The sequence below is a fragment of the Nomascus leucogenys genome, chromosome 6 (genome assembly GCF_006542625.1).
Source record: "Nomascus leucogenys isolate Asia chromosome 6, Asia_NLE_v1, whole genome shotgun sequence".
In the NCBI taxonomy this organism is placed as follows: Eukaryota; Metazoa; Chordata; class Mammalia; order Primates; family Hylobatidae; genus Nomascus; species Nomascus leucogenys.
In genome coordinates, this window is record NC_044386.1 from 53,112,021 (window position 1) to 53,136,937 (window position 24,917).

Here is a 24,917-nt window from a genome sequence, read left to right on the forward strand (position 1 = left end):
ATGGTTGATAAGGCATTTTATAATTTCAAGATTTAGTTCTGGAAACCCATTTTTAATGAAAAATTATATTTGTATTTCTCCTTCCTTAAAAGTCCAAGCTAGTTCTTTTCTTCTCATGTTGCAATTCAATCCAAAAGTTATTTCTGATTATCTGCCATATGTCTGACAGGGTACAAATCCATTTTCCCAGGAAATTCTTTTAATTTATAGAGAGATTTGTATTTTGTTGAGATGGTTTAGATTTTACATGAATCACTTGGGATCCTGATAAAATACAGCCTTGTAGGCATTGAAGCAGGGCTCAAGATTTTGCATTTCTAACAGACTCCTGGAGGCAACAGATGCTGCTGCTCCTTAGATAGACCACACTTGGAGTCACGGTCTTAAAGGGTCTGAGATTGGAGAGAAAGGACATTGGGATGCATGAAAAAAAAAAAAAAGAAAAAGCCCAGGCTTTGCAGTCAGACAAAACTGGTCTCAGATCTAAGCCTGAGGAGGTAATTCCTTATCTCTGAGCTTTTATATCTTATTCTGAAAATAAGGATAAACTCTTGCTCCTGCAAGATTGCTTTAAGTAGTAATAATAAAGTACCTAGTGCAGTGTCATCAAAGCCCCAGATTTGATTTTACCACTGTGCTTGCAGGAACACTGAACTGTGAGTCAAAATGTTGGGTTGAGATCTGGCACTGACTGGCTGACACCCTGGGTCTGCCATTTGTCCTCTCTTGAGGTGTGTTCTACATTGATAGAACTCAGGCAATTCCCTAGGTCATCGCTGCCCAATATGAAAGCCTGTATGTCCATGCTGCTATTGAGCATTTGAAATGTGGCTGGTTCACACTGAGATATGCTGGACGCATAAACTACACACCGGATTTCAAAGTCTCAGTACAAAAAAGAATGTAAAATATCTCATTAATGTTTCTATATTGATTCTGTATTGAAATTATAATATTTTGGACACATTGGGTTAAATACAATATTATTAAAAATTACCTATTTCCTTTTTCCTTTTTAATTGGCTACTAGAAAATTTTAAATTACATATATGGTACATCATATATTTCTATTACACAACATTCAATATCTGGGGTCACTTCCATTTTAATATTCTATTTAAATTGGATCAGACTCTTTATATTCTTATTTTTTCCAGCATATTTTCTAGAACCTGCCAACTTTTCAAAACAGTTTGGTTGACTTCCCATTAAAGGAAAATTTAAAAACAAGAAACTTCCATGAAGATAGAAAAGGTAGAGAGATTGGGAGGGTAGTTACTAAACTAGATGACCTAGTCTAAGTAAAGATATGCCATTATGGACCAATTTAGCTCAGGTTTCCAGACTGTCAATGCATTTTGAATCACTAGTCCTTCTTTGAGCATTCTAAACTTCATCAACTGCAAAAAAAAGAAAGAATATTTTATTCAAGGAAGTTCAGTGGTAACAGCCGTTAGATAGAAGAATAACAAACAGGAAAGGCTTTGAACCATCAGTGTAGTGAGTTGTACCACAGTGACTGTGAACCCCTGGGGAGAATGGCATTTATTTAAATAAATACAGTCTAATGTATGTCTGTTAGTATTATAAAAATCCAGATTAAACATTAATTGTGACAGAGAGATTTACTTTAATGCCTAAACTTGCCATATTGAGAAGTCATAAAAATGTTTCATGCAGAATCTCTCTTTGCTAAAAACGATTATAACATCATTGTAGCACACTTATTAATGCGAAGCAAGGAAGGCTGCAATACAAATGTAGTAAGAATAAAGCAAACTAACGAAGAGAAAAGACATACTGGAATACAATTATTCAACATTCAGATATGTCATAGTTACAAAAATGAATTTTACTACCCCATTATAATATTATAGAGATTAGCTTTAGTTGGGATCCAAAATATGAGTACATAAATTAATTCAGGATTCAAACAAAGAAGGTTTAAAAATCTTGCATATATTATAACTTTGATATTAATTGAGAAAGGGGTAAAGCATTTCTAATTATGTAGTGTGGAGAAGTTGATGTTATGTTACTTTAAATAAGTGACTATCATGAAAAAGAGTTTGTAAAGCGGTTCCAACCCCATTCGGATCAAACAGAGGAATTTGCCAAGTGCAATATTCCTTCCAACTTTTTTCTTTTTTTAACATTAAAAGTCTTATTAGTCTGTCTTTGTTTTCATGGCTGCTTTGGTTGGAATTGTGGGAAAGAAAATTTTTCCCTTTCTGATTTGGTCCATATTATCTTACCATACATGCTAGTGTCCATTCATAGGTCATTTCATTCTTTCAATATTTGGTCATGTCACTATTTTATTAACATCATAATAGAGGCTCACTGATTAAAAAAAGAATAAGATGTATCTAGAAAGAATACATTTTTTCCTTGGTGGATGTGAAATTTGAGATTAAGAGGAGGTTGAAAGATAGAAGAAAAAATGAGAATTTAGTTTTCCCTGGGTTATATGGGCTTGAACTGCCTTCCTTATGCAGTTCAAGAGTTAAGAGGTGGGTGTCTTCTGTAAGATTTATTGAGAACTCCTCAAACAGAAAATTCAAAGAGAGCTTTAGGTTTTCTTAAGATATTTTAGAATTTTTTAGAAAAAAAAGAGAAAAGAAACAGGGTAAAAGTCTAAGAGAGATTCTACATGAGAAAGCTGGTCAAAGGCCATCCCTTTCCTCCTTTACAGGAGAGGACAATCAGGTTTAAAGTAACATTAATGAGTAAGAAAAACATGAATGAAAATAGATTTACATTTTGGTATCCATGTGTGAAATGATGAGAAGAATACCCATAAAATTCAGATAACATTGCCTCTGGGGACAGAGAGAGCTGGGGTCTGGAGTGGTATTAAAAGGGGCTTTAACTTGATCTGTAATGGCTTATTTCATCTAAAAAGTGAGTGGAAGGCTGAGTGCAATGGCTCATACCTATAATGGACTTTGGGAGGTCGAGGAGGGCAAATCGCTTAAGCCCAGGAGTTGGAGACCAGCCTGGGCAACACGGTGAAACCCTGTCTCTGCAAAAAATACAAAAATTAGCTGGGTGTGGTGGCACATGCCTGTAGTCCCGGACACTGGGAAGGCTGAGGTGGAAGGATTGCTTGAGCTTGGGAGCTCAAGGCTGCAGTGAGCTATGATTGCGCTATTGTACTCCAGCCTAAGTGACAGAGGAAGACTCTGTCTCAAATAAATAAATAAATAAAAATAAAATAAAGTGAGTGGAAGCTTCTATAACCAATTTTTTTTCTTTTTTCTTTTTTAGGCAGGGACTCACTGCATCTGGCCCAAAATGTTAACAGTCATTAATTAGGAAAGGTAGAATATAAATTAAAGGTCTCATTTAATTTTATATAGTGAGCCATATGAAACTGCCATTATCAAATGATTTTGATCTATAAAAATGCAAACTTTGTATGATTCAACCTAATTAATTTTTTTAGTGTTTCAAAATTAAAAAACAGAATCAATCTTTTAAAAAAATTCTTATTTCTTCAGCCACCAGCACAACACAATGTACTTGATGAAAGATGCCACTGTAAACCTGAAAGGCTTTTGCGAGGTAAGACAAGCAAATTTGAGAAAAGAGGTAAGCGGCGTGTTTTTGGACAATAATGACTTTATCTGATTTGTGTTCCAAATCCCAGATCAATGGAATTGACTTTCAATTCGATTGACTTTTGATCCTTAAATGTATGTCTGTTTTTTATTTGTTTTAATAAAAAATTCTTATTTTTAAATGTAAAATTGTGAAGTATATGAATAAGGAACTGCTGCAGTATGATGCCTTTGCACCTGGGAAAGTTAAGTGTCAACTGATCCCATAAGACTTCTGGAGCTGAACATAGTGTGTCCAGAGAATTACAGGTACATAAATTCAAATTAAGTTATCTGGGATGATTGGTTTGGATATATCTGCATCTACTATGAATGACATAAGTGAGGAAACTCATTGATAAAGGCAGTGCTTATATGTGTCAGGATACATAGGGTAGAACTGGTGGAGGATGCAACTTGCAACTTTTAACTAATAACTTACCTTTTGCTGAACCTGTTGAACTTGGCTATGCTTAGAAATATGAGGGGGATACTACAAGGTCAAGTTTTCCTCCCTCTGTCTTCCTATGGTGATAAGAATGATACGTACAAAAGAACAAAATGACTCACATGTTTAATATAAAGCCTATTGGGATAGAAGTATGTCATTTATTTATTTTATGTTAGTTCAAAAGAGAAGAATAGACAGTATTTTTTAAATTACCAAGCTGGATTCTTTAGAATGGGTCCCCAAATTTACCTTGATGAAGAGTTGCTCACTTGAAATCTTTAAGCTGAATAGTGAAAAAGCAAGAGAGAGGAAGAGGCCTGCGGAGAGTGTTAAGAGTTAGCTGGATAGTTGGAAGGCCACAGCAGGTGCTTGGGGCCCAGCAAAGAGTACAGCTCTCTTAATTTCAAATATAAAAATGCTACAGTTGCAGGAAATGACAGCTGTGGCCACATGTTTTCCCTCTACCCACCCACATCAAAATGCCAATGAGTTCTAAGTCTTGCTCCTTTCTGGTAATATAACAGCACTTAAAGCAAGTACTTCAATAGCTGCAGGCTACCAGAAGGATGGAGCCCAGAGCCTGCTGTCCTGTGATTAGTGAGTGGAAGCACATATCTCACTGTTCCATCATGATCAAACTGCTGCACTCTTAAAAAGTTCAAAATCCAGTGTCTGGACCTGGTTTTTCTAAGAGGGCATGCTTTAGGTGTTTATTGAAAGTAATAGATTTCTGGAATAAAAATGGCAACTATAGCATACCGAAAATAACGATATTGACAATAACAATATCACAATAACAATGAAAGTTAATTGAGCATTTACTCTTTGAGGGACACCGGACTCAGCATTAGAAAGCTTATCTCCTATAATTCAATAGCAACTCTATAACATAGGTGCTATTTTCATTTTACAACTGAGAAAAGTAAGGCACAGAGAGATGAAATTATGTGCCTAAGGGACTCACAGCTAATAGGTAGCAAAATAATGATTTGAAACTTGACTATTATTCTCAAAAGCCCATGAGCACCAGCTTTCTAGACTTAAAAACTAAATTGTCATTCTCTTATTATCATCACTATTTAACATTTTCCACAAGGTTGGCCTAACCATCAACCATTGTGCTTTTGGAAAAAAATTTCTAATGGCATACTTATTTCCTCTACATCCCCTTCCATCTGTTTCTTTGCAAAGATGATTGACGACTGAGCCTAGAGTCTAAAAATGCTGTCGACATCTGCAGCCCCAGGAGCTCATACAAAGTAACTAACTGGAAAGTCATTAAGTGATGCAGTAACTATTTTCTGTCCCCAAGAGAACCTTGGCACCTTGGAGCAAGACTCTTGGGCCTTACATGGATAGACCAGTTTAGTAATGTATAATGCAGCCCAACATATGTGTCAAACAAACAGGGCCATTGGCAGCACAGACTAAGGTGCCTACTTCAAATGAAATGATATGCCAGCACTATCCTCCTGTATTATAGTTAAAGCAGCAAACGGTTAATTAAAAGCAATCTCTCTTGTTTCTGAGGAGACCCTTTCTCCTTTGCCAATAGATGACTGTTTATACTCCCAGTTTATTTCTTCAGTCCTAAAGATATTTTATTGCCTGCTAAACTTAGTTTTCTCTAAATTGCTGGAGAAGAAAAACACCCCAAACTGCTTATTTCATCAAAACTGCTTCTATATTATATTGGCCAAAATGAAATCCACCAATCCATGGCACCAAAATTGATAGAGAGGGGTGCTTGATAAGATTTTAAAAAATTCTCTGGAGTCACAGTTGGTCATTACTTAACCTGTCAATCTCACAAGTACTCAGTAGGAGTCTCTCCATCTCCTACCAGATAATTGCATTAAGTTATATTGTTCGAATTACTGTCATATAAGCACTGAGAGGAAAGAGAATATGAACAACTGCTTCATAGAGCATTTAGAATATTGCCAAATGTAAAGAAATGCTTAAAGTGCTGATCATGATGACATGTGGTAAATTAGCCCCCAGCATCATGGCAGAGTTGACTGGCTCGAAAGTCACCTGACTTCCTGACAGCCCTATTCCTTGACAGGTATTGGAGATTTAAGTAGTGGTGCTGGATTCTAATAGTACTCCCAAGGATGCAAGTGTGCTAAGGCTTTCTCCTCAAGGCGTGACACTTAGCACACTTGTGCGGCCTGGACTGATATCTTGGCTCTGCCACTTTCTTGTGTGATCCAGTGCAATAATTTAATTTTCCTGAATCTCACTTTCCCAATCAGTAAAATGGGAACAGGGCTACTTTTCTTTGCTGCTTCACTAGGCTATTGTGTGGCTCCCATAAAAAAAAGAAACTGTAGAAAAATGCTTTGAAGAAAAATGGTTTGAAGAATACGTAAGTACTTAAATACTATAAAAATACATTGATAGCTGAGAATTTTGAGTTGTATGTGTGTGTCTGTGTGTGTGTGTGTGTGTGTGAGATAGAGAGAGAGGAAATACAAGTAGAGGTGGGCTAGTGTGGAGGACTTAGACTTTATTATTATTATTATGGAGTCTTGCTCTGTAGCCCAGGCTGGAATGCAGTGGTGTGACCTCGACTCACCATAACCTCCACCTCCCAGGTTCAAGTGATTCTCCTGCCTCAGCCTCCCGAGTAGCTGGGATTACAGGCATGCACCAGCATGCCCGGCTAATTTTTGTATTTTTAGTAGAGACAGGGTTTCGCCATGTTCGTCAGGCTGGTCTCCAACTCCTGACCTCAGGTGATCTGCCCACCTTGGCCTCCCAAAGCGCTGGGATTACAGGCATGAGCCACTAGACCCTTTGGCTTATTATTTTATTATTATTTTAGTGCTTTCTCCACACTTGAGAAATTGGTCAACAATTATGATTAAATTACTAGCACCAGTTTTGAATACCTCTTAGGAAGCTCACCAATAAGTTATTATTAGTCTACCATGTATTTCCTGAACAAAAATAATTCATTTAGCTCTGAGTGTTTATCTAAGGCATGAAAAACTTTGTTTAGTTTTTTGAGTATCTGCAAAGTCATCAAACGTATCCAAATATTTAATCTAAATTCTATGTGCTGTCATTTAAGGCCATTATGTCCAGTTCTTTCCTCATCAGTTAATCTCTATAATAGTGCTCTATCTGGCTCATTCCATCTTTTTATATTTCTGTGACGGTTATCACCCCAAATGCCTTCGTTTTATTTCTGAGCCAGCTATCTTTTTCTTGACTAAAGGCCATCATTTGGAAATATTTGTCACTTTTAGTTGGTCTCTTATGAAATCTGAAGCACGTTACATCTATCTGTTTAGATTCAGGATCATGGGCTCTTGCTCATCCTTGCTCTGTGAATCAAGGTAGAGGGCTCTCCTATAAACTGTTTTTTTGCTATTTTCCTATCACTGCACGTACCTTTTCTCCTCACCCAAAATAATCCAAGGTAAGCAGGGAGGAAAAACCACTTCCCTGGGGTGAAGTATCTCTTACCACAAAGACTTCACAGCAGATGCAAAGGCCACTGTTCTTGGTAAAGGCGTGAGTTATGTCCAGGAGAGCAGGTCTTGTCATGGGTCCCCCTGTTAAGACAATGCACTGGGGCCTGGAAGTGAAAAAAAGATGTGAAAATGGGCCCCAGCAAGAAGCCTGTAACTTAGAACCATTCCAATGGGATGACAGGTACAGAGGCTTGGAAAAATGGGACAACCTCTCCCCTAACTATTTTTTGGGTTTCGCACCAGAATTCTTGAATCATCCTGTCCGTCCATCTTGACATGTTTGTGTTCTCAGTTCAGTTAGTCCTAGCAAAAGTGTGAAGTAAGGAAAAAGTGGTCTTGTGGTCCCTGATATGGTTTGGCTGTGTTCCCACCCAAATCTCATCTTGAATTGTAGCTTTCATAATCCCCATGTATTATAGAGGGACCCAGTGGGAGGTAATTGAATCATGGGGACAGATTTTCCCATGCAGGTCTCATGATGGTGAATAGGTCTGAAGAGACCTGATGGTTTTATAAAGGGCAGTTCCCCTGCATACACTCTCTTGCCTGTCACCATGTAAGACAGGACTTTGCTCCTCCTTCGCCCTCTGCCATGATTGTGAGGCCTCCTCAGCCATGTGGAACTGTTAGTCTATTAAATCTCTTTTTCTTGAAAAATTACCCAGTCTTGGGTATTTCTTCATAGCATCATGAAAATGGACTAAAATTCATACTGGTAGAGTGGGGTGCTGCTGTAAAGGTACCCAAAAATGTGGAAGTGACTTTGGAACTGGGTATAACAGGCAGAGGCTGGAACAGTTTGGAGGGCTCAGAAGAAGACAGAAAAATGTGGGGAAGTTTGGAACTTCCTAGAGACTTGGAGGGCTCAGAAGAAAGGAAGATGTGTAAAAGTTTGGAATTTCATAGAGACTTATTGAATGGCTTTGACCAAAATGCTGATAGTGATATGGACAATAAAGTTCAGGCTGAGGTGGTCTCAGATGGAGATGAAGAACTCCTTGGGAACTGGAGTAAAGGTCACTCTTGCTATGCAAAGAGACTGGCAGCATTTTGCCCCTGCCCTAGAAATCTGTGAAACTTTGAACTTGAGAGAGATGATTTAGGTATCTGGCAGAAGAAATTTCTAAGCAGCAAAGTATTCAAGAGGAAACAGCAAAAAAGTTGGAAAAATTTGCAGTAGAATGGAAAAAACAATTTTCTGGGGAGAAATTCAAGCTGGCTGCAGAAATTTGCATAGGTAACAAGGAGGCAAATGCTAATCACCAAGACAATGGGGAAAATATTTCTGGGGCATGTCAGAGAACTTCACAGCAGCCTCTCTCATCGCAGGCCTGGAGGCCCAGGAGGGAAATATGGTTTCCCGGGCATGGTCCAGGGCCCCCCCTGCTGTGTGCAGCCTAGGGACTTGGTGCCCTTTGTCCTAGCTGCTCCAGCCATGGCTAAAAGGGGCCAAGGTATAGCTTGGGTGGTGGCTTCAGAAGGTGCAAGTCCCGAGCCTTGGCAGCTTTCATGTGGTGTTGGTCCTGTGGGTGCATAGAAGACCAGAATTGAGGTTTGAGAACCTCCACCTGGATGTCAGAGGATGTATGGAAATGCCTGGAAATCCAGGCAGAGGTGTGCTGCAGGGGCAGAGCACTCATGGAGAACCTCTGCTAGGGTAGTGCGGAAGGGAAATGTGGGGTTGGAGCCCCCAGACAGACTCCCCACTGGGGCACTGCCTAGTAGAGCTGTAAGAAGAGGACCACAGTCCTCTAGACCCCAGAATGGTAGATCCACCGACAGTTTGCACTGTGCACCTGGAAAAGCTGCAGACACTCAACACCAGCCAGTGAAAGCAGCCAGGAGGGAGGCTGTAACCTGCAAAGCCACAGGGGCAGAGCTGCTCAACACCATGGGAACCCACCTTGCATCAACATGACCTGGATATGAGACATGGAGTCAAAGGAGATCATTTTGGAGCTTTAAGATTTTACTGTCCCACTGGATTTCGGACTTGCATGGGGCATGTAGCCCCTTTGTTTTGGCCAATTTCTCCCATTTGGAACAGGTGTATTTACCAAATGCCTGTATCCCCATTGTATCTAGGAAGTAACTAACTTGCTTTTGATTTTACAGACTCATAGGTAGAAGGGACATGCCTTGTCTCAGATGAGACTTTGGACTGTGGACTTTTGAGTTAATGCTGAAATGAGCTAAGACTTTGGGGGACTGTTGGGAAGGCATGATTAGTTTTGAAGTGTGAGGACATGAAATTTGGGAGGGGCCAGGGATGGAATGATATGGTTCGGGCTGTGTCCCCACCTAAATCTCATCTTGAATTATAGTTCCCATAATCCCTGTGTGTTGTGGGAGGGACCCAGTGGGAGGTAATTGAATCATGGGGGTGGGTTTTTCCTGTGCTGTTCTCATGACAGTGAATAAGTCTCCCAAGAACTGATGGTTTTATAAAGGGCAGTTCCCCTGCACACACTCCCTTGCCTGCCACCATGTAAGATGTACCTTTGCTCCTCCTTTGCCTTCTGCCATGATTGTGAGGCCTCCCCAGCCATGTGGAATGGTGAGTCCATTAAACCTCTTTTTTTAAAATTATAAATTACCCAGTCTTGGGTATTTCTTCATAGCAGTATGAAAATGGACTAATACGGTCCCCCTGTCCTTTTTCCTCTAGCCACCTACCCCAAATCCCAAGGCAATCTGTTCCTCTCCAAGCAAGATTTTTATGTTACTTTCTTTCATTCTTCATACAGGCTTGCACTTGAGGTTTTATTCAAAATAAGATACAACTAATGAAAAGCTAAAAGCGTTACTTTTAAGAGAATTCAGTAAGCCCTAAAGCCTTAAGCGGAATGGAAACAATAGCAGAGTAATGTGTGTGGGGATTTAGGACCATCTCTCAGAAGTCACATTACTTAGTCCACCTTGCTATCTCCATGCATGGAAGGTGACACCTGGCACTATGAGGGGCTGTAGTTTGGGATGGGCATAGCTGAGTGTGGAAGGAAAGAAGCACTCACAGGAGGTGCTGTCATGAAAATGTGGCAGTTTTGTAAGACTGCTTGTTTTTAGAATGTACCCCTAAAGCTTATAACTACTTGAATGCCCTTGTCTCTCATAAAGGAGAGCCACTTCTAGGGTGGAACAACACTAGGACGCCTGAGACACCAGCTTTACCTGAAGTTTTTTACATGGTCTTCCACTGTGGTTAATTCCAGGGCATTGTCTAAAGCACTCACGTAGGAAAGAGCCTGTGTGGAGGAGCCCCAGTTCACATCTGTGGATAAAGGAGGAAATTGGCATAAAAAGCACTGACCTTTCCTCTGTGCACCATGAATAATTTTTACAAGTCATTCCCTTCTATGATTTTCCTTGGCTATGCCAGCAAAGATGAGTGCCCAAATTAGAGAAAATATAGTGTGGGATTTCCTAAAAAGCACTTTGTATCCTTCTATGAATACTACGTGAATCTTCAGAAGCGAAGGCTTCATTCCAGCAAAGGATCAGACTGTACAACTGCAGTCCTAGAAATCTTGCTTGGTGGGAGAGGCTGTGCAATAACCACATTGCAGGCAGATAGACTTGGGAAACTGGTCAGTCCCTGAATAAATTCAAAGCGTCTTCACAATTTTTTTTTTTTTTTTTTTGAGATGGAATTTCGCTCTGTCACCAGGCTGGAGTGCAGTGGTGCAACCTTGGCTCACTGCAACCTCCGCCTCCTGGGTTCAAGAGATTTTCCTGCCTCAGCCTCCTGAGTAGCTGTGACTACAGGCACCAGGCATCCATGTCTGGATAATTTTTGTATTTTTGATAGAGACGGGGTTTCACCATATTGGCCAGACTGGTCTCAAACTCCTGACTTTGTGATCCACCCGTCTCGGTCTCTCAAAATGCTGGGATTACAGGCGTGAGCCACCGTGCCTGGTCCAAATTCTTAAAATAGAAAGAGAAGCAGCATTTCTGTATACACAGATAGTGTGCAGTAATCTTTATATTTTGAATAGTAAAACAATAGCACGGGAATTCTTAACTTCTAGAAATCTATGAAGAGGGTCAAGGTTCTTTAGCAAACATTTTAGTTGGATCTTTGAGAACCTAATCCCTAATCTTCATCATAACAGAGGTAAGCTCTACCATCCCTCCCCCACCCCCACCCCCTTTTTCTTTTTTTTTTTTTGAGATAGAGTCTCGCTCTGTCGCCCAGGCTGGAGCACAGGTGCCATCTCAGCTCACTGCAAGCTTCACCTCCCAGGTTCACGCCATTCTCCTGCCTCAGCCTCCCGAGCAGCTGGGACTACAGGCGCTCGCCACCACGCCCAGCTAATTTTTTTGTATTTTTTTTTAGTAGAGACAGGGTTTCACCGTGTTAGCCAGGATAGTCTCAATCTCCTGACATCATGATCCACCCGCCTCGGCCTCCCAAAGTGCTGGGATTATAGGCATGGGCCACCGCGCCCGGCCTTTTTTTTTTTTTTTTTAACAAATTTAAGTATTAAATGGATCTTCCAAGGTTTATGAGAGGAAGTCCCTGGCAAGAATGTGCAGATACACCCCAGATGACAAACAGAACCTATTCTCCTCAGCCTTGTTCTGGAGAGCCAGGGAAATGGGTGAACGATAATTATCTGGAGATAAAGAAGATCAATATTGATTAAGTGTTGATTGTGCATCAGGCATTAAGCATACCTTAGGCCATTTAGTTTTACAGGGATAAAAACTCTACTAGTCAATTGGACATTTATATGTAAAAAGTGAACCTCGAACAATACTTCAAATCATATACAAAAATTAACTCAAAATGGATAATAGACCTAAATGTACTTTCCAAAGCATTAAAACTTCTAGAAGTTTGTGACTTTGGATTAGGAAAAGATACCTTAGATCAGATGCAACATGGTAAGCCATTAAAAAAAAAGATAAATTGGACTTCACAAAAACTCAGAACTTTTATTCTTCAAAACAAACTGTAAGGAAAATAGAGAAACCACAGATTCAGAGAAAATATTTGCAAAACACATACTACTAAAGGATTTGCATCCAGAATAAAGAACTCTCATTACTGAATAATAAGAACACAACTAAAAAATGAGCGAAAGATTTAAACAGACACTTGACTAAAAAAGATGTATGGATGGCAAATAAGATGTTCGACATCGTTAATCATTGGGAAAATGCAAATTAAACCACAATGAGGTGGCACTACACATCTATTAGAATGGCTTTTAAAAAATCAACTAGCAATAATACATGCTGACAACATGTGGAGCATCTAGGACTCTCATTCATGGCTTGTAGGACTGGAAAATAATACCACTACCACAGAAAACAGTTTGGCATTTTCTTACAAAGTTATATATACACTTACTATTTAATCATGAATCCCACTACTAGATATTTACCCAAGGGAAAATGAAAACATAAGTCCACATAAAGTCCTGTGGACCTAAACTGAAAACAACTCAGATGACCATCAACTGGTGAATAGAATTTAAAAATATATGTGATGTATTCATACAATAGAATACTACTCAGTGACACCAAAGAATAAGCCACTTACATATGCAACAGCATGGATAAATCTAAAAGCATTCTGCTAAGTGAAAGGAAGTCTTCTCAAAGGCTGTATCCTGTATGTTTCTATTTATATGGTATTTTGGAAAAGGCAAAGCTACAGGATCAGACATCAGAAAAGCAGCTGCCTGAGGCTAAGTTGGAGGGTGGAGATTGACTATACCGGGGTATAATGGAACTTGTGAGGATGATGGAAATATCCTGTATCTTGATGATGGTTACAGCACTGTACAAGTTCGTCAAAACATATAGACAGCACATTTAAAAGGGCTGAATTTTGCCATATATAAGTTATACATGATGTTAACAATATGTAAAGTAATAAATAAAAGCTAAACAGACCCCTCCAAGGTAGTTACTACAAGCTCTGCTTTACTGGCAGAGTAAGGGAAAGGAGAATGTGAGGGTGGCTCTGGGTTACCCTGCACTGCACTGTCTGCAGCCCCTCTTAAATTTAATATACATGGTACTAAAGTCAACACCCAAAGTTCAGATCTAACTGTTTCTCCAATTGATTAGCCTGTGGCATCTTCCTGTTGCTCACAACATCAGATTCTTTGGCATGACCTTTAAGTTTCTTATTTATCTGGCCGCCACCAACTCTTCCAGGCTCTCCCTGTGATCCTTCTCCCCATCACTCAGGAACTTTCTGTGTGTTGAAGGCCTTGAGCCTTCCCAAATATGCCGCCCCGCACTTGCATGTGTCCTTCATGTCATTCGTGCTTCACCTTCTGCCCAAAATACCATTCCCTGACTCTGATTGACCAAACCCCAGTTGCTTGTTTTTTTTAATTTAAAAAACCCCTAATTTATTTATTTATTTAAAAAAATCTGTTAAATGTCCACTGAGTGTTTGACTCTGTGAACATAAGTTAGGAACCAGGAAGTTTTCCTGGATAATTCCAAAGTTAATCCTTCCCTCCCCTTTTCTCAGCAATTTGCTCATATTACTCTCATAGTGGTTACTATATTGTATCATAATTAATTTCTTAAGTGTGACTCTGTGAACTCCTTGAGGACAGGGACTATATCTAATTTATCAGGACCTCAGAAACAGAAAGTGATGCAATGGAAGGCTTGTCAGGTTGGTTTGGTATCATACACATTCTGGTTATATGGTCAGCTCCATCACATCTTGATTATTATACTTTGGCAAGTAGTCAACTCTTTGAACTCCAGTTTCTTCATCTGTAAAATGGGACTAATAGTATTGTGATGATTGAATGAGTGCATGGTATGTAATAGGTGCTCAACAAGGTTAACTATTGTTATTTTAATAATTAGTCTTATTTTTTGAGATGGCGTTTCGCTCTTGTTGCCCAGGTTGGAGTGCAGTGGTGTGATCTCGGCTCATTGCAACCTCCACCTTCCGGTTTCAAGCGATTCTCCTGCCTCAGCCTCCTGAGTAGCTGGGATTACAGGGGCCCGCCACCACACCCGGCTAATTTTTGTATTTTTAGTAGAGATGGGGTTTCACCATGTTGGCCAGGCTGGTCTTGAACTCCTGACCTTGTGATCCACCCACCTCAGCCTCCTAAAGTGCTGGGATGACAGGCGTGAGCCACCGCACCCGGCCCCAACTATTGTTACTATTATATTGCACGATATTATTAATATCCACCTTACGTATGCCTCACCTAAACACATAAAAGCTGCTCAATAAATGCTTAATAAATGAATAGTTAGAGAGAGATTTGGAAACCCTATTCCATACAGTCATTATCTTACCTGGCTTCTTATAAGTCACATAGACATAAAGGAAGAATTCAATGACATAGGTGATGACAGCTGCCCACCAGTTGATGACAAACATGACTGCACAGCACAAAACAGCTCCAAAAAGAGATACCCACATGTTGTAAATTCCATACGCAGGTCTCCATCCTGAAAACAAAATATGCAGAAGGAAAACTTCCACTCTACTACGATCATGCCACTGAATATTATAAGAATGCAGGTAATATGCCTTTTTCCTGACATAAAGAATCAGAACTTTTAGGCCAATTTGCAGACTCTGTGATTATTTTCCTATGATCTTGGGTCCCTGGTCTATGAAGATGGTACTTACACCAAATAGAATGCTGTAAAGCTTAGGAAATGTTAAGCATCTGAAAAATATGCCATTCAGGACCCTCCATACTCTGTGCTCCCGACTGTCTTCTCAAACTTCCAAACCTTAAGCATCTGGTATCTATGCCATCAGGAGCTGAAAAGAGGCAGGAGAAATGGAAAGAGTGGGATCTATCAGGTGGGGAGGAGAAACTTCTTGGTTGTCAGAGAAAGTAAAAGTGAAGACAATGGGCTTTTTGCTCCCTTGGAGAAGGTGGAGTAGTCATCAAGAGTCAATCTGCTTGACTTCCTGGTAGCTTCCATTACCCTAAGAGGACAGTGCTTGCCCTTTCAGAAAGAATAATTGATGAAAAAAGAGGGAGAAATGGCTTTTTAAACTTAATGGCTAGCAAAGGCTTCTTAAACCCAATGTGTTAATATGTCATGCATTTTGCAATGAAAATATTTCTCACAGTGCGCACATGCGTGGGGGTTTTCTGTGTTCTCTTAGTTCCCTGAAATGGAAGCAACTGGAAGACAGTGTGGAAAGGAGGGAAAAGCTCTGATATGAAGGGCACCTTTTGTTAATGAATGGGGTACGTTTTAAATTAGGAGTTGCCAAAACACAACAGAACTTTAAGTGTTTGGGAGCAATTTCCTAAATGGCCACAAGATGGACATAGCACTTCAAGAACATCATGGAAAATAGCCTTATTTTTCTCTTGAGTCTGGCTTCCCGTCTGTGTGTGTGTGTGAGTGTGTGTGTGTGTGTGTGTGTGTGTGAGAGAGAGAGAGAGAGAGAGAGAGAGAGAGAGAGAGAGAGAGAAAGAGGCAGACATTTTCTGGGTTTGCATATCCATGTGTCTTCCTCTATATGCTGTTCTGTATTTTCCTCTCTCTACCCCTCTTTCCCGTTCTCTTTTTCACTCTTTTCCCTGGCTGCCTCTATTATTTCACCTTATTTTTCAAAAGTGGCCATAACATGGCATGGAGTCACACATTTCTGTGTTAACAAAACACACAAAGAAACAAAAATCCTCTGCTACTTTCTGTAGCCTAGTATTCGTTAGATTAAGATTGGTCTGCCATCTATGTTTTGTCTTATTGGCAGCAAGTTTTTCCAAAGGAGGCTTAATATCTTGTCAGGCCCTCAACGAGTGGAAATGTGTTTATGTACCCGGTAAAAGTTATCTAGGTGGAGAACTTTCTGAAGGTAGATAATGACAACTCTCTATTCTGGTAGAAAGGCAGAAGAAACTGTAGTGGACAATGAAAGCAAAGAAGAGGTGAGGAGTGACTAGAAAGGGGAACGTTCTTTGGTGTGAAATTTTGAACAACTTTAAACCACAGCCCAAAGAGTGCACTGATGCCACCGGCGTCAATGCAGCCTATCTACATTGCCTTCACTCAGCAGGTAATTATGGGAACTACTCATCCTTCTCTTTTGCACCATGGGCAGGAAACAAATTGATAGTAAGGAAGTTTCAAATATATACATTAATTCCACTTCTGTGGTCACTTTCACCCTGGAAATAAATAGTGGTGTTTTTCTACTGCTGAAATAAATGTGGTTTCTCTTACAATGAATAATTTATTGCCACAGGAGAAAATTGACTTTACGGTTGGTCAAAAAGGCCATTGCTCAAATGATTCTTTTTCTATTTCAAAACTCATCCCCAAACTCACCAAAATAAAGTGGATTATGCTTCTCACTAGTATACAAGGAAACATATAAACACAGATTGAACACTTTTCACTGATTTATTTCATTTCATTGAGACAAACTAACTGTTTGCTTAAGCATATTTTAGTTTTGGAAGTCAGCTTACCTGGAGATTTGGCATAAGAGGCATGGAAGCAGGAGAAATTAATAAGTGCATATGAGGCCAGGAAAAAGTTAGAGATGATGGGAGCAATGGTGTTCAGTTCCGCTGTAAAAATAACAGAATTGAACATGTATGTATGAGTGATGAGACCAGGGGCTGAACAGCTGTTATAGCCTGGAAGCTTGACTTTATTTGGAAACTGAAAACATAGTGAGCATCTGTCAAAGTTTAAGAAGTTAGTCATTTTTCTTTGGGGATACATATTTACTCTTAGCTACAGTTTCCATAAAGTAAGTAATAAAAAAGCCTACCAATCAGAAAATAGACAATCGAGACCTCTACCTACAAAAAGTTCAAGTGGCAATGGGTAGGTGTGGGACTGGGCATACAATTAACTCCCCTGTAGCTTTTCTGGATGCATCTAATCCTGTGTTCTATAACTGTTATGTATGCAATAAATAGGCTCTGCAGGATATTAGTTAAATACCAGTGCACCGAAGACTCCCCAGTTGAAATCTCCCTGCATAGGCCCAATATGTGTTCTCTGATTTCTCAGGACTCTTTGTCATTCATACCTTTTTCACATCTCTAGAGAGTTCTACCTCTCAAGGCTAGCCAAAAATATTATTATTATTATTATTATTATTTTGAGATAGAGTCTAGCTCTTGTCGCCCTGGAGTGCAATGGCACAATCTCGGCTCACTGCAACCTCTGCCTCCTGGGTTCAAGTGATTCTCCTGCCTCAGCCTCCCTAGTAGCTGGGACTATTGGCACCCACCACCACACCCAGGTAATCTTTGTATTTTTAGTAGAGACAAGGTTTCACTCTGTAGGCTGTGCTGGTCTTGAATTCCTGACCTCCAGTGATCCGCCCACCTCAGCCTCCCAAAGTGCCGGGATGAACAGGCGTGAGCCACCGTGCCTGGCCCCAAAATACTTTTGCCTCAGGAGTAAATATCTGGTATGATTTAATTCCAGCTGGATTTTTTATTGGGCAATATAAGAAAAAATATAGAGACGTCATCCTTTATCTGAAGGTCAGACATCTATTACCCTCAGTGATGCAAATGATGCAATCATGCAAATGATGCAATGATGCAAATGCAGGCAGCTGGGTGTGATTCTGGAACATGGATACCAACAGGAAAGTAGGCAAAACAGCTGCCATGAAGCTTATGCGTGGAGCCAATGCACTTGTTCTGAAAGAATGATTTTAAAGGATATTATCTATGTATACAAGACTTTTAAAACTTTGATTGCTTATTCACTTAAATGCAGCACAGGGCAATGATTTGAGATCTTAGAGGCTAAATTACATAATTGAAACATCTCTATATGAAATCACTTTTAATTTAATTTTTAAAAATCTAACAAACACAGACAGTTACAAATTCCCCTCTTCAGCCTCATACAAATGCTATGAGGATTCATGAATTATAGTCCCTTCCTGAGTTCAATATGTAATGATGAGGAGCCCTCATTGTTTGTCACTGCTGTGCTGAGGAAGTCTCTGCCCGCCTATGTGTGGCTCCCAAAGTCCTCTGCCTTCTGCTTCTTTTCCTCTGATACGCTCATCAGCAAAGGTGGGGCCTTAGGGAGGAGGGAGAAATGTGCAAGTTTAAGTTGGTGAATGTGCCTCTCCAAGATTATGTAGCTGTTTCCATATCACCTGGGGAGAGGAAGCCGAGATTATAGTCTAGATAAGTGGTTCTCAAATACCAGTGGTCTATGAATCTCTTGAGGAGCTTGTGAAATGTAGACTCCTTACCCTCAGAGAGTCTGACTCAGTTACTCTGGAATTGGGCCTGAAGTCTCTGCACTTTCCCAAACACCCCAGGTTACTGCGATATAGATGGTCAGTGGACCGCATTTCCAGAAACACTAACAGGCAATTCAATTCTGCTAGCCATCAGGTCAGTAGATATGGCAGCTGGGGGAGACTCTAGATTTAGACAGTTTCAGGCAGGTGGGAGGAAGGATTCAGCTGCATTTGGTTGGATGGATTTCGAACACTCAGATTCAACGCATAGATTAAAATTCAAAGTCTACCTCGAGTTCCTCAAAGGCCCTCTACACACAAGGATTTCTCATTTCCTTCTTAGATGCCAATATTCCCAAATGGGATCCTAAACATAAAACAGGTAATTTTTCAAACTAAAAGGAAAGCCCTATGAATAATCAGAAGAATTCTTTGGTTTTCAATAAAAACAAGAAAACTTTACAAACCAATAAGAATAAATGCCATGGCTATAAAAAAAGTGAGAATATATCCTCTCAGGGGTTCATTGTTTTTCCCGTATCCCTTTGCAAAAAACTGCAGGGCTTTGTAGATGTTGTCCTTGCACAGAGCCTAATGGAAAAGAAGAGAAGAAATTTGTCATTTATAGCTATGCACAGTCATTTTCTCTAGGTGATTCAAACAAGAAGATTTGGGGAAAGATTAAGTGATAACACAAGATGAGGCACAAGTTAACACTGCAGTTTATCATTCTTTATATTATTTGAATCGATCTTGACTATGTGGCAGACATAGCACTTGAGCCAGATGCAAACATTAACTGTTTCAGAAAATGATGGAAAATGATTGCCAGTGAGAATGAATATTTCAGCTTGATTCACATTCTATGGAAACAGCAGTAGGGAGAAGCACAAGCTGTTGTGCTTGTATTACCTGGAACACTTTGGGTGCACTGACAAGGGAGGCCAGGGCAGAGGAGAGTGTTGCAGAAAAGATTCCCGCAGTGATGAGGGGGCCAAATCCTGATACCATGCTCATGACCTTGAGAAGAGAGGTACAAGTAAGGAGACTTTCTGTGATTTAGAATCTGTTTCATCAGCAAATTGCTTTCAACTAGATTTTTTTCCCCTGCTTCATTCTCACATTCCTTTTTTTTGTTTGTTTGTTCGAGACGGAGTCTCGCTCTATCACCCAGGCTGGAGTGCAGTGGCACGATCTTGGCTCACTGCAACCTCCGCCTCCCGGGTTCAAGCAATTCTTGTACCTCAGCCTCCCGAGTAGCTGGGATTACAGGCACCTGCCACCACACCCGGCTAATTTTTGTATTTCTAGTAGAGACAGGGTTTCACCATCTTGGCCAGGCTGGTCTTGAACTCCTGACCTCAAGTGATCCACCCGCCTCAGCCTCCCAAAGGGCTGGGATTATAGTTGTGAGCCACAGTACTTGGCCATTCTCACATTCTTAATTTTATTTTTTAAAAATAGAAATGGCCTTTTTGGTTATTTATAAGATAATAAATGCTCACCGCAATATATCCAGAAGATACTGGAAAGAATAAAGAAGGAAATGGTTTCAAGGATTTTGACATTTTCCCCTCTGTTCTTTGTGGCCATATGTTTCTTTGATGATGGGGAATTCTATCCAGCAGAAAGTAGTATTTTAATAAGGTTTGGGGAGGGGCTCAGCTGTTTACTAGTCTTTTTACAGCCATTAACCTTTCTTCTTCCTGCACACGGAGGCTTTTCAGACCTTTGCTATTTCTGTGCTCATTAAACATAATTTTAGATCTGAGACATGATGTGATTCTATCAATTTAAGTCATATTTTGGAATAATGACTTCAGCTGAGTTAATTTCTCTTTGTGGGTTGTTAGAACAGAAGAATGAAGCTTTCGTGACAAATTTACTTCTCCCTCTGCTCACCAATCATGCAGACAAATTAATATGTTTAAAGTCCTACAGTTTTCCTAACTTCCATTGTTCCTTCCCCCTTATTTACCTTCCCTCTGGCACTCACAATTTCTCTCTTAGCCTTGTCTTCTAGGCTCTCCAGGGCCACCTCAAAGGCTTTGTCTAAGCTGAAGGCCATGTATGAAATGCATTCCAAGATTTCTCAACGAACTTAAAACAGGACTATCATTTGACCCAGCAATCTCTTTACTGGGTATGTATCCAAAAGAAAATAAATCATTCAACCAAAAAGATACAGGCATCTGTATGTCTATTGCAGCACTATTCACAATAGCAAAGACATGGAATCAACCTAGATGTCCATCAATGGTGGACTGGATAAAGAAAATGTGGTACACATACACCATGCAATACTACACAGCCACAAAAAGAATAAAATCATGTCCTTCGCAGCAACGTGGATGCAGCTAGAGGCCATTATCCTAAGCAAATTAACACAGGAACAGAAAACCAAATACCACATATTCTCACTTATAAGTGGGAGCTAAACATTGAGTACTCATGAACATAAAGTGGCAACAAGGGACACTGGGGACGACTAGAGAGGGGACAGAGGAAGGCAAGGGTTGAAAACTAGCTATTGGGTACTATGCTTAATACCTGGGCGAACTACTCACAGTGAACAGAGGCTACTTGTTGTAATACCCCCAAATCTCAGCATCACACAATACACTCATGAAACAAACCTGCACATACAGGATACTCCCTGAATCTGGAATAAAAACTAAAATTATAAAAGAAAGAAATACATAACAAGTGCTAACTAATCTAAGTTCCTTTCCACCATGAAATCTTGCACAGCTGATTGGAAGACACATAGTGCCAGGAGATGATCTCTCCCTGGTGATGCAATTCATATGACTGCCTATTGTCTCTGACCACAGGAAATGTAACCATAGAATTTGCTACCATGTAATGCCTATATGACTCCTTTCTTTCCCACATGAATCATTCTGTGCTGGATTCTTATCAGTCAATAATCAATCAGTTGCAGATTCAGAAATCTTACTCTATGTGACGTTCAAAACATGAAAATAATAGCAATGAACATTTTTGAGTTTTGCTTCAAACCTGGAAATTGTTCATCAGCCCGTACTGACATGGTTCATGTCGACATCTTGAGAAGTCATAGCCCAACCCACATGCTGCTGAACCATTGCAGTTCATCCCAGAAATGATGGTGTCATTCATGTTCCCGGTGGCATCTCGGACCACACAGGCCCCTGTGGAAAAAACCGTGGCTTGTTATTTCTTTATAAGGTTCTGGTCCCTTACTGTTTTCTTCTGAAAACATAGTTTACTTTGAGTCTGAAAAGGTCCATTTCTTAGCCTCTGTTCACTGTGAGTAGTTATTGATAACTGGAGGCTCCCATCTGCTGAGCCCTGGGGTTTCCCCTTTTCTGTAACAGGCTGCCATTTCAACAGCCTGTGTGACTTAGATTTGAGTGGTAAGAGACTTGGGAGTTGACACTCAGTCTTAATTTCTTATCTCTTAAAACTTGCATGGCAGCGCTTGGTACATAACACATACTCAATACATATGTCTGGCTTAGTACTACCAACTGGATGTTTTTCAAGTAGAAGGATTTATTTCCTCATCTGCAAGAGAGCCAAGAGGTGGCATTATGGAATTCTATTATAGCGATTAAGAGAATGCAGCCCCTCTTTTCAACTAATGATATTCTTGCATAATTTATCAAACAGAGTTACAGTTCTACATTATATGCAGTTTTAATGGTTTAAACAATAAAGGAAATGTTTTAGGATAAAATACTCAGATTTCCTAGGCAATGGTCAAATAATATTGATCAAGTATCTATCTCAGTTGATCTATTCCATTATTTTCATACATTTGAGTGTATCTGTCATTTTCTACTATAGCATTCTATGATGAACATCTTTGTGCATAAACTTTTTCTTCTAGGATAGATTCTTAAACACAGAATTATGGTGATTTAAAAGACTCTTGATATATATTTTAATCACTGGCATTCCCTTATGATTTTTTCTAATTAATCTTTGCCATGTATTTGATAGGATTTTTGAAATATATGAATATACATGTGAAATATATATAAACTTTTCTGAACTACGTAAAGGATAAATACTTTACAAACTAAATGCCAACCAATAAAACTGCTTTGGATTTCAAACTCTACCCAGGGTGGATTCTCATGCCTTGCTAATAATACCTTTAAGACAGGTCCCAGTGACAGGAATAAATGTGATTCCTTAATCTTAGCCATGGAATCCATATTCTTTGAATTTGGGAGACTTAAAAATTATAGACTCTTTTTGTTTGTTTGTTTCTTTGTTTTTGTTTTTGAGACAGAGTCTTGCTCTGTCTCCCAGGCTGGAGTGCAGTGGCACGATCTTGGTTCACTGCAACTTCCGCCTCCTGGGTTCAAGCAATTATCTGCCTCAGCCACCTGAGTATCTGGGATTACAGGCGCCCACCACCATGCCCGGATAATTTTTGTATTTTTAGTAGAGATGAGGTTTCACCCTCTTGGCCAGGCTGGTCTTGAACTCTGACCTCGTGATCCACCCACCTCCCCCTCCCAAAGTGCTGGGATTACAGGCATGAGCCACTGCACCCGGCCAGTCATAGACTCTTTTATCTGAAAGAGCCATTTTAAATAATCAGTGCAGGGATCCTTTTTATCGTAGTCCTGAGAGGTAGTCTGCCAGCCTCTACTTGAACGCTTGAAATTATGGATGTCAATTACTAAGTCAAACTATTCTTTCATATTTTACCTGTTTGCATTGTTCATTTATGTTGAACTGAACTCTTTGAATCATGTATTTTAACCTCTGCATAACAGATCTCTCAAAATTCCCATGAAGCCAGGCCATAAGCCATTATTTGTACTCATGACAGGACATTGACTCCATGATTGTCCTTATCCTATGCTGGGAAAGTGTAGAAATGTATATTTTTCCACCCATTAGGGGCAAAACTAGAAGAAGCTCTGAAATCAGGTCTATACCTTTACTCATTCTCTCACTTTAGCTGTAGAAAAAAGAAAACCACTCGGGAAATTTAACTTTAGTGGTTTCAATGTCATTTAAAAATGTGTTGATTTCCTAAAGCACTGAAACAAAAAAATCTCTTTACATGTAACTAAACTTGGACATGCCCCAACAATACATTTATCTACCTATTTATTTATTTATTTATGACACATGGTCTCACTCTGTTGCCCAGGCTGGAGTGCAGTGGTGTGATCACAGCTCACTGCACCCTTGACCTTCCAGGCTTAAGCAATCCTCCCACCTCACCTTTCCCAATCGCTGGGATCATAGGTGTGTGCCACCACGCCCGGCTAATTTTTTATTTTTTGTAGGAATGGGGTCTCTCTATGTTGCCCCAGCTAGTCTTGAACTCCTGGGCTTAAGCAATCCTCTGGCTTCAGCCTCCCAAATTAGCAGGATTACAGGCATGAGCTACTGTGCCCAGCCCCAACGATACTCTTAACAAAGTTGTCAAATTTCCTCAAATTAGAGACAATGAGACAGGGAAGGATTTAAGTTCGTTTTTTCTTTTATCTCCAGAAACCAACTGTAGGTACATGGACCTTCTCAATTTCTCTTATAAGCAGAAGAGGACTGGGATGTACCCTTTGGCTTCCATGGTGGTCCAGCCTAGAGCTGTTTTCCCTATTGTACACAGAAGATAGTTTTCTTCTCTAAATGTTGGGAAACCTCTTCCTTTCCTACTATGGCAAAAGTGTGAGGCAGCCCCCAACCAGGAGGAGGTGTGGCTGCAGGCAGCAGGTAGAACCAAAGTCAGTCTCAGGAACAGCAGGTGAGTAATGTAGGGGCTGGCCACCCACACTGCCAGCAGCTGGGTCTTGTTCTGATATCCTGCCAATTGATGACAGTGACATTTCCATATTAAGGATAGCAGTACAAGGATGAGACACAGTCACAAATTCCACATCTTTCATACTTTCCTAAGGCTGTTTTTAGGTTTGAATGGTTTTGTTTTTCACTTCTTTTCTCTACTCTGTTTCTCTCCTGCCTCCTAGAACAAGGGAAGTGTGTGCTGGAAGTGGTGGCCTCCTTAGCAGTGGGATTACCATCAAGGGTGGTAAAATGGGACCCTCTTTGTGTTCAGGTAGAATGACAACCTGATTAGCTTTACTCTAGCCCTGACCCAGAGATGTCTGTATTACAGCTTAATTGCATTCAAATCCTTAAAGTATCCAAATCATTAACATTAAGGT

At 40.0% G+C, this 24,917-nt stretch overlaps 1 protein-coding gene and 1 long non-coding RNA gene across 3 annotated transcripts in view; one reads left to right on the forward strand and one right to left on the reverse strand.

Annotated features, from left to right (window-relative positions):
• The window catches only part of SLC12A1 (solute carrier family 12 member 1), a 98,608-nt gene that overhangs the window by 37,971 nt on the left and 35,720 nt on the right, over window positions 1-24,917 (reverse strand). For both annotated transcript variants that reach the window (XM_030814127.1, XM_030814126.1), the window contains exons 11-17: window positions 21,760-21,911; window positions 19,651-19,758; window positions 19,206-19,329; window positions 16,982-17,083; window positions 14,832-14,987; window positions 10,710-10,809; window positions 7,531-7,642 (exon numbers count right to left, since the gene is read on the reverse strand). In XM_030814127.1, coding sequence (XP_030669987.1) covers window positions 7,531-7,642; window positions 10,710-10,809; window positions 14,832-14,987; window positions 16,982-17,083; window positions 19,206-19,329; window positions 19,651-19,758; window positions 21,760-21,911 — 854 coding nt within the window. The remainder of the gene's footprint in view (window positions 1-7,530; window positions 7,643-10,709; window positions 10,810-14,831; window positions 14,988-16,981; window positions 17,084-19,205; window positions 19,330-19,650; window positions 19,759-21,759; window positions 21,912-24,917) is intronic.
• On the forward strand, window positions 648-24,482 carry LOC115835461. The gene is made up of 4 exons (XR_004030446.1): window positions 648-731; window positions 3,504-3,594; window positions 20,749-20,881; window positions 24,244-24,482. It is a non-coding gene; the product is annotated as an uncharacterized LOC115835461 (long non-coding RNA).